This window comes from Heteronotia binoei, chromosome 7, assembly GCF_032191835.1.
Source record: "Heteronotia binoei isolate CCM8104 ecotype False Entrance Well chromosome 7, APGP_CSIRO_Hbin_v1, whole genome shotgun sequence".
In the NCBI taxonomy this organism is placed as follows: domain Eukaryota; kingdom Metazoa; phylum Chordata; class Lepidosauria; order Squamata; family Gekkonidae; genus Heteronotia; species Heteronotia binoei.
Genome location: NC_083229.1, coordinates 107,174,694 through 107,183,702, shown reverse-complemented (window position 1 = coordinate 107,183,702; position 9,009 = coordinate 107,174,694). Strand labels below are relative to the sequence as shown.

The window sequence follows — 9,009 nt, the reverse complement described above, 5'->3', positions numbered from 1 at the left end:
AGGTGGAAAGAAAGCAATTTTAACTTTAAATGCATCCTTCAAGTCACCAACTGGCTTGGCTTGAAGAAGTGATTTAAAGAGAGCAATGCCTTCTCCAAGACAGCTGACAGGGTAGTGGGGGCTTTGAGAGCCACAAAATACATGTGAAAGAGCCACACGTGGCCCCCTGAGCCACAGTTTGGCCACCCGTGAACTAGACTTTCTCTCAGGAAAGTGTGTACAGGAGCATGGTCTAGAAATTATATCAGTGAGCTGGAGTAAGTAGAAAGTAGATTCAAGAGAAACAGAAAAAGAAAGATGCTTTAATTGTGAAAGCCTCTAGAAATTTTATTTTACAAAATTTTTACCCTGCTTTTCTGCCCTCACAAGGCCACCATTGCAGGAAACAAATTTAAACATGCATAATAAAATCACATTTTTAAAACAAATAGACAAAAGCAAAACATTGGGCAAGAAAGAGGGATCATTGAGAGAACACCAAACTAAACAAGTCTTCAGCCACTGGCAGAAGACAGCATCAAAAGGGAACAAATGGATTTCCCTGGAGCAAGAGTTCTAGAGTTTTGGTGCCACTACCAAGGAAAATCCCAGCACAAGCATTTTGTTTAGACTATGGAAAACCAAATGAAGTGCTAATGGGGCAGGGGGGAAGTTAAAAGATGTATTCTCTAAGATAATGGAAACACTGAGTCAGTGGCAAAGGAGACCTCCAAGGGTAAAACTGACCATTAGGATGGCTGTGAAGAGAAATGAAAAGGAAAGTCAACTGGCATGATGCAGTGTGAGAAAATTGTAATTATGGGAGCTATAGCACACACATTTGTGTCATTAGTATCTGCTGTTGCAGGATGAGAGAGACATTTAATAGCAAAAATGTCATTCGTTGCAGGGATAAGGCTTAAAAGTTAGATAATTTGCACACAAACACCCCAAGAAACGTTTTCAGCAGGGTATAATGTCTCCAAAGCAGCAATTTTCTCCAGGGGACGGCTCTTTGTAGTCTGGAGATCAGTTGTAATGCGGGAAGATCTCCAGGCTCCACCTGGAGGTTGGCAACCCTTATTGCATTCATTTGAAGCAGCTTACCACCACCCCAAAAAAACCTAAACCCCTAAAACAAACAGACTTGACATATTCTGTCTCACAAGCTGTAGTAAGTAGAAATTTTGACACCTGTCTATTCAGTCCCACTTGTATTTTGAACTTTAGCTATGAAGCTACTTTATTCTAAATTTGATCATTAGTCCCTGTAGCCCAATACTGTACAATCTGTAGCTCAATACTGGTACCAACAAGGGTCATTCTAGCATTGCTACCAAAGATTCTTCTTAAGTGAACCAGGGAGCCTGCAAAACTGCTCCTAATTTCATCAAAAGCCTGCAAGAATTTTGATTAGTTATTTTGATCAGCAACAACTACCAAACTTTAAAAAAAAAAAACCAGGGACATGAGTTCTAGTGTAGACTTTTCCCCAACTTAGTTTTTGAGTGCATGGAACCTCTTTGAAAGGGGGAGCATTCAATAAATGCAAGCCTCCCATCTGCACTCTTAACAGGGTAGGTAGCCATCACAAACAGTTTTGCCTGAACTGTCATTTAGAGACTTATGTTAAGAATTGCTGCTTGCCATTCCCATTTTGTCTGATGAAGTCTGCTTAAGAGCATACGAAAGTTTACATTCTGAATAAAACTTAGTTGGTCTTAAAGGTTTACTTGTCTACTGCTTTGTTCTATTGCTTCAGACCCAACAGGGCTGCCTACTGCGATCTGTCATTTAGAGAACCATTTTTGAACTGTGTGTGATATTCCTTACATCCTCTAGGTGGCAGTATTAGGTAAATATTGCTTCCTTCAGGAGCCTCGAACAAGGGACTGAACACTTTATTTATTTGTTTGTTTATTTACATTAGACTTTTATCCCGCCCTCTCCGCTTTTGAACTTGATCTTTATTTCACAAAACATGTTTGGTTGCCTAGCTTTAGAATGAAGAAGCTAAAATAATCCAGAAAATAAAAGCCACTCAATGACAGGAAAAACAAACCATTTTAATTTTTAAAAAATATATATATATAATGCAGACACACCTACAGTGGTTCCAAGCTAAAACTTTTCTGGGAAAGCGGCCATTTCCTCCTTGATTCGGTTTTCTACAAGCAATATGAAGTTGCTGTTGGTATTTTTAATATTATAGCTGACAAAAATCTGTTTTTTAGTCTTGCTGGCTAAAAAAAAAAAAACCAAGAAAGATGTCCATCACTTACTAGGGAAAATGTGACAAAAAGTAAACACTTGACTCATAGCTGGAATTTAAAGTACATTCCTTGCCTACAATGATTAACAGAAACTGATCTCTGAGAGCAGCATAAAAAAATAATAAAATAAAAGCAAACCTTCATACATACCTAATCTTTGGGCTAAGGAGTTTGAGGTGCTATCAGAGGTATCGCCAAGGAGTAACGTAGATGCTGGAATTGAGTCCTGGGAACAAAGCAAAAATCTGGTGAATTTTCCCTTCCTCATATTCTGCTAAAAATAACTGTCATATTCCATGGGGAGGGACAGTGGCTCAGTGGTAAGAGTATCTGCTTGGCAAGCAGAAGGTCCCAGGTTCAATCCCTGGCATCTCCAACTAAAAAGGGTCCAGGCAAATAGGCATGAAAAATCTCAGCTTGAGACCCTGGAGAGCGGCTGCCAATCTGAGTAGACAATACTGACTTTGATGGACCAAGGGTCTGATTCAGTATAAGCCAGCTTCATGATGTTGTCAACGAGGGAAGTATATTCTTAGACCATGAAAGCAGGCTTCAAAACCATGTGATCTGCCACTGCCTCCTGGACTACTACACAACGAATGCATTCCATCCCCTATTGGAACAAAGAGCAGCCTTTACCTACCGTTATGATTACTCCAGGCGGGTAGCAGCATAAGCAGCAAAATAATCTGAAAATTGCTCTGGCTTTTTATAGTCAGTGTTTCCAATCTTATACAGTCTTATGAAGGCTGAAATTTTCCAGAGCAAAGATTTCTTCTGTTGGCCCCCCCTATCTCTGATCATGGAAGGAGTCCTAGAATCACCTATTGCCCCAACCTGGAAGGACCAGACTGGCCCAGTTATTAGATCTTGGAAGCCCTGGTTAGTAGTTGAATGGGAGACCAAAGCAGAATTGCTACACAGATCAGCAATGGCAAACCACCTCTGTTCATCTCTTCTAGAAAAGAAGCCTTGGTAGTTTGCTGCAGGGGGAGAGGGGGAACAGGAGTCTTGTGGCACCTGAAAGACTTTATCTTAACCTAAACTTTCATAGCCTAGGGCCACATCTCCACATCTTTGAGGGCCAGTGCTGTGAAGTTGTTCGACAGCATCAGACTAGGGTTGAATCCCTCACTCAACCCTAGAAGCCTGCTAGCCTATCTCAATCTCTCAGCCTAAACTACCTTCACAAAATTATTGCCCAAATTAACTAGAGGTGGGGAAGCCTGCTTTGGGTCCCTGATTCAAGGAGAGAAGCAGGATATAACTAAAAAACAAGCATCTTTGGCTATTGCACCATCAGTGTCAAGCAGCAATAACTCAAACTGGATTTTCCTGGGAGGACAAGCCAATCCGGTTGCCAGCAATAGTATAACATCCAGAACCACACAGCTGGAGCCAGATTTCGTATGACACGTAAGGATTGCCCCACCAACACCACTACCAACATCAGAAGAGGTGTGCTCCGATATATACACTTATGCTGAAATAAAACCCTGTTAAGTCTTTCAGATGCCCTGTTCATCCTCTTCATTCTCTTTTTTAAATTAAATTTTTAAAAACCCCAACGGTGTACGTGCATTCAAATATTCACAAAATCTTAACCCCCTACACTACCTTTCCCCCCAGTTTATTTTGCAGCTTTATGTTGATCATATTGTATCTACTTCTTGAACTTTGCCTGTCTGAATCTGATCCTAGGATAATGGTATAGATGTGTTACTACAGACTCCTGTTCATCTGGACTAGAAAGCAAACGCCAATGGACTCAATACAGCCCACTGAAGAGTAAACATGCACAAATCTGGGCTGCGTATCCGTCTCCCTTCCTAGGCTGCTATTATTCCAAAATAAATAAATTAAAAATACATTGACAAATGTGTTGTGCCCTTTCCTTTCCGAGAAAGCTCCACATCGTTTTCCTTCTGGCCTGTTCAGGGCAGCATCGCCGGGGAGGGGGGTGCGGTCCGAGGGTGGCACTTACGCGGGGGGTGCACATGGCCACGGCTAAGTTGCTGAGTTGGGGGGCCTCCCCGACCCACAGGAAGAGCGAGCCCTGCAGGCGCATGGCGTGGAAGTGCACCAGCTGCTCGGCCAGGCGCCCGCAGAAATTGTGCAGCGAGATCCCAGCTCCGCCGGCTGCCGCCATGGAGACGGAGATCGAGCCCGGTCGGCAGGCCTCCTCCTCGCCCTCCATTGCCACGGCCAGGGGAGAGCAAGCGATGCCCGACAACATCGAGCGCCGCCCGGTTGCTTTTCACTTTCAGTTTGGTGAGAGGCGGGGGGCGTGGCTGCTGTTCTTCAAGCTGCAAGAAAAGAGAGAGAGTTCGTAGATGTGCTTTTTTTCCAAATGGTTGAAGTTCGCCGATTAAGCTTGAGACATCCATTGCATGCGCAGGAAAAAATGGAATGACTCCGGTTGGTTTTTCAAGGCGGGTTGCCAACCTCCAGGTAGTGAAAATTTACACAACCAAACACTTTTGCAAGCATATGCTGGCTAACATATTTAGTAAAACTTTTATCAAAAGTACTTTTTTCACAATTTTTACAAAACTATTTGAAACATTAGAAGGAAATACAATATTACAAAAAAAGTCCATCCAATGAGCACCCAGTTTAGGCTCATTTCGTCAAATTCTTTCTCAAGGATATTCCTGTACATGTCAAGGTTATCAGCCTCCTGTTATATTTCAGACAGTGTATGTATTAGGAGCAAATCAGCCTTTAACTTCTTCTTAAAACAGATGATGCAAAAGCCTTCTGGTTTTGACTGGCCAATGCTCTCTGCAACTTCTTTGTTTCTTTCAAAATTATCATCCTGGAATAAACCATTGTAATTACAACAAGATACAACACAAAGCTGAATGGGAGTAACTTTATACATTTAAAATTTACCTCTCAATATCACTTGTGCTTAAATTTATATGGAGCTTTTAAGCCAGTCCTGAACCTAACCTATTCCAAAAGCCTTCAGAGTTTGGGTGACAAAACGCTATTTTTTGACTGGCAAATATGCTCTCTTTTTTTATCACATAAGTGGTTTAATTTTGGAGAAAGACAGTTCTAAATTTCTTCAGCAGGTGCAAAAGCATTCTAATTATTACTGGCAAAATGCTCTCTATAACAGGGTTAAAAATTAACTCTACTTAAAGAATCCACTCTAGGTAATTTCATGCAATTGTGTGTTGAGTATTTTCCCTAAAGCCATAGAACACCATTTGACACTGATTAAGTTATTATGGGCTGATATAATATTTCCTCTCATATGCATTTTAAATATGTGTATGGCTAGGGGGAGAGGTATGGTATCCCTTGGGGGGAAACTAGTCTTGCATATGATTAAATACATTTATGGGGCCTTTTGTGGATTCCCCAGTGAAACAATTGCTTTTGCTCTTAGGAATCAATTGGTTTTGTTTGTATTTTGAGTAAAAATAATAATATTGTTAACTGGGTTTGCCTGTTTCATTTATGAAGTTTCTATCTCCAGTACTTGGCGTTACATTTCATGGCACATTTGGCCCAGCCTGACAAAGTAACACTTATGTCAGATCTGACCCATGTAACAAATGAGTTTGACAACTCTGATCTAAGAGACCCAGGTTCAAATCCTCACTCTGCCATGGAAGTTTGATGAATGGCCTTAGGTAGTGTCTCTTTCTCCCTCTCTTACTCAGGCCTCAGATTCAATGGGAGCTCACAGGAGCACAGCTCCTGAACCTTTCTGAGAATTCCACCTCCTTGTCCATTGAATAGTATTGCAGCTGCATAACAATCGCTGGATGAGCACCACCACCTATTTTTCTACAAAATGACCTCTGCTCTTATTTATCTATCTCACAGGGCTGTTGTAAAGAGAAACTGCAGAATAGAAAGCATGCTGTTGTAAGCCATTGGGGAGAAAAATGGGGCATAGATCTCTAAATAAAACAATCTGTTTTGCGGGGCTGACTCCCAGGCAAACATGTATCAGCTTATGTTAGCTCCTATGCAAGTAAAGCAAATAATAGTACAGTGGGAAGGTGAATCACATAAGCAAAGGGAATAAAACTGTAGTTCAAGTTGCCAGTTTCTGAGCTGTTCGTAGGACTCTCCCGCCATCACTCTTTTTGGGTCTGCAGCAATTCCCAGGTGATTATGTTGAGTTCTGTGACATGAAAAGGATCATCTGTTTTGCATCATTTCAAATTTTCTGTTAAAGGATGCTCAAGCATCTCACTAGAATAATTTCATTCTGGCTAGCTGGGAATCCTGAATGTTACTCTCTAGGGAGGGTGCAGGTAATAGTAAGTGCCACGGAATATCAGGCTGTAGTTTATGCAGCAGGGAAGGTTTGGGTAAACCTGCCTGTTCTTAGTGCCACTGATCCCATACAAGGATGAGCATTGCCCTGGATAAATCAATTGTTGCTAGGATGCATCTTCCAGTGTAAAATGTCAGGCAGGCCCAGAGGAGTGTTATCTCCTCCATCCACTAGATGGAGAACCTTTCGTATTCCTGTTGAAAGTCCCTAACAGCTATAAATATTAATGAGGCTCCCATGTCAGTAGCTGCGGGTTGCTGAGCCAGCTGTTCCTTGATTGTTGTGTGCTGTTTTCAAAGAGAAAATGCAGATATTTAAAACTCTACACTCAATTATGTAAACTGGTACAGTGAATCATCAGTCACTGCTGGACTTTTCTCGCAGGCATGATCCTGGGCATTGCCATGATCCAGTTACTCTGAAGTTGATACTGACCTTTTTTCATGAGGTCATGTACCCAGAGCTTTTTTCGTAGCAGGAACTCACTTGCATATTAGGCCACCCCCCCCCCATGTAGCCAATCCTCCAAAAGTTTACAGGGCTCTTACAGGGCCTATTGTAAGCTTCAGGAGGATTGGCTGCATCAGGGGTGTGTGGCCTAATATGCAAAGGAGTTCCTGCTACAAAAAAAGCTCTTCATGTACCTATCTGCGTGTATGCTTGCATGGAGAAAATGTGGTACTAGCATGTGTGAACTGTTTCACAGAATGTAGGGGACCTCTGTCTTCCTGGAACTGGATGTGATCTTCCAAGTTGAAGGCTGCCAGTCAAATCAGATAACTAAAATATGAAATACAGTCTTTTTAAATTCTTCAGCTCCTTGAAATGGCATACAGTTTGTTTGGGAGGGGGAAATTCTCTGGCACTTCTAGTAAACTCATTAAGACAATGATATATTTGGAAGGTATTTGATTCATGAATCCACACCACCACCCCGCACCCACCCGAATACTCATGCTATGACTGACCCAAGGCCATTCCAGCAGGTGTAAGTGGAGGAGTAGGGAATTAAACCCTGTTCTCCCAGATAAGAGTCCGCACACTTCACCACTACACCAAAGTGGCTCTCAGACTGCTGGCTTAGTAGTGGATGATGATCATGAGCAGGAGCTAATGATCTTCTGTCGGATGGGAATGTCTCTCCGGCTTTGGGAATAAGATAGCATCAGAGCTTGGGAAAGCTGGTAACCTTTTCCTCCAAGATGCAGATTGCCAGACTACACCTCCCAAGAAGCAGTTGCTAACTAACATGAGGGACAGAGATGCAGAGAAAACTGAGTTTCAAAGTGAAATTAGTGAGAACAGGGGAGGGGGGAGTTCAGCTTTAAAGAGGGGAATGCACAAGTCATTCTCACTCTCTTGCCCCCTGAAGGAATGCCTTTTTGCTTCTATAGGAGCCAGTTTGGTGTAGCAGTTAAGTGCATGGACTCTTATCTGGGAGAACCGGGTTTGATTCCCCACTCCTCCATTTGCAGTTGATGGAATGGCCTTGGGTCAGTCATAGCTCTCGTTGGAGTTGTCCTTGAAAGAACAGCTGCTGTGAAAACTCAGACCCACCTACCTCACAGGGTGTCTGTTGTTGGGGGGGGAGGTAAAGGAGATTGTGACCGCTCTGAAACTCTGCAGAGTGTAGGGCGGGATATAAAGCCAATATCTTCTTCTATAATGCAATGCCTGTTTATTTGCAAATTAAGCACGTTGTACAAAGTCTCCTTCCCATGCTCTTTTATGCAAAGAAAACTTGGATCTGTAGCATGGCTGCTGAAATTTCTCACTGTGGGAGCTCATAACAATATGAAGTGGCTCCTACTTCCCGGAAAGAAAGTTTGTGCAAACACCCAAGCCTCCTTTGCTGAATACAAAGCCTAGATCTATTGTTATTTGAGAGTAAATCTGCATCTCCTTACCACTGAATTCTTCTAATATTTCTCTGTAAATAAAAGAGCTTGACAAAGATACTATTGTTAACCCAGGAAATCAGGAGAATGCACCCCTGCTGCTGACCAGGCAGAGCTCCTCCACAACACGTGACCCCTGCTGTCATCTCTGATATGCTGCTCATCTGTTCTGTGGTCAGGAGAAGGGGCAGAGGAGGGGGGGTGCATAGCCAAATTTTCGGCACCTGCTTCTGCCCCCCCCCCCACTTAACAGGTGATTAGTGCTGACAGAACTGATAAGCTGTTACGTGATTCATATATCAGGCACCAGTATACAAAGGGATGCTGCTGGTGCATCTGTCTTTTTGTGCAGGCACAAATGTGCTATTTGGGCTCTCTGCTCTAGTCTTACACAAGGGAGAAGAAAGGAAACTTTGCAGCAACAAATTTAGTAGCCTAGAGAATGAACACCCTCCCCTTTTTGTGCCCTTGATCTCCAGAGAAACCAGCAAAGCCAAAAATGAATTGCCACACTATAGATTGCTTAATAGTTTGGGTCAGAGATTGGAACCCTCAT

The 9,009-nt window shown here is 42.6% G+C and overlaps 1 protein-coding gene across 1 annotated transcript; it reads right to left on the bottom strand.

Annotated features, from left to right (window-relative positions):
• Positions 1 to 2,024: 2,024 nt before the first annotated feature.
• On the bottom strand, positions 2,025 to 4,421 carry PSMG4 (proteasome assembly chaperone 4). Its single transcript, XM_060244169.1, has 3 exons — positions 4,237 to 4,421; positions 2,403 to 2,478; positions 2,025 to 2,222 (listed from the first exon to the last, which is right to left on the bottom strand). The coding sequence occupies exons 1-3, from the start codon at positions 4,399 to 4,401 to the stop codon at positions 2,101 to 2,103; spliced, it is 363 nt and encodes a 120-aa protein (XP_060100152.1). The 5' UTR covers positions 4,402 to 4,421; the 3' UTR covers positions 2,025 to 2,100.
• Positions 4,422 to 9,009: the final 4,588 nt, after the last annotated feature.

Excerpts from the sequence above, each read along its gene's own strand:
- PSMG4 (XM_060244169.1), bottom strand. The coding sequence starts at position 4,401 with ATGGCGGCAGCCGGCGGAGCTGGGATCTCGCTGCACAATTTCTGCGGG. Across the intron at positions 2,479-4,236 it reads TGGCCATGTGCACCCCCCGC|GACTCAATTCCAGCATCTAC; the intron begins GTAAGTGCCACC and ends CTTTGTTCCCAG. Across the intron at positions 2,223-2,402 it reads CTCCTTAGCCCAAAGATTAG|CCAGCAAGACTAAAAAACAG; the intron begins GTATGTATGAAG and ends TTTTTTTTTTAG.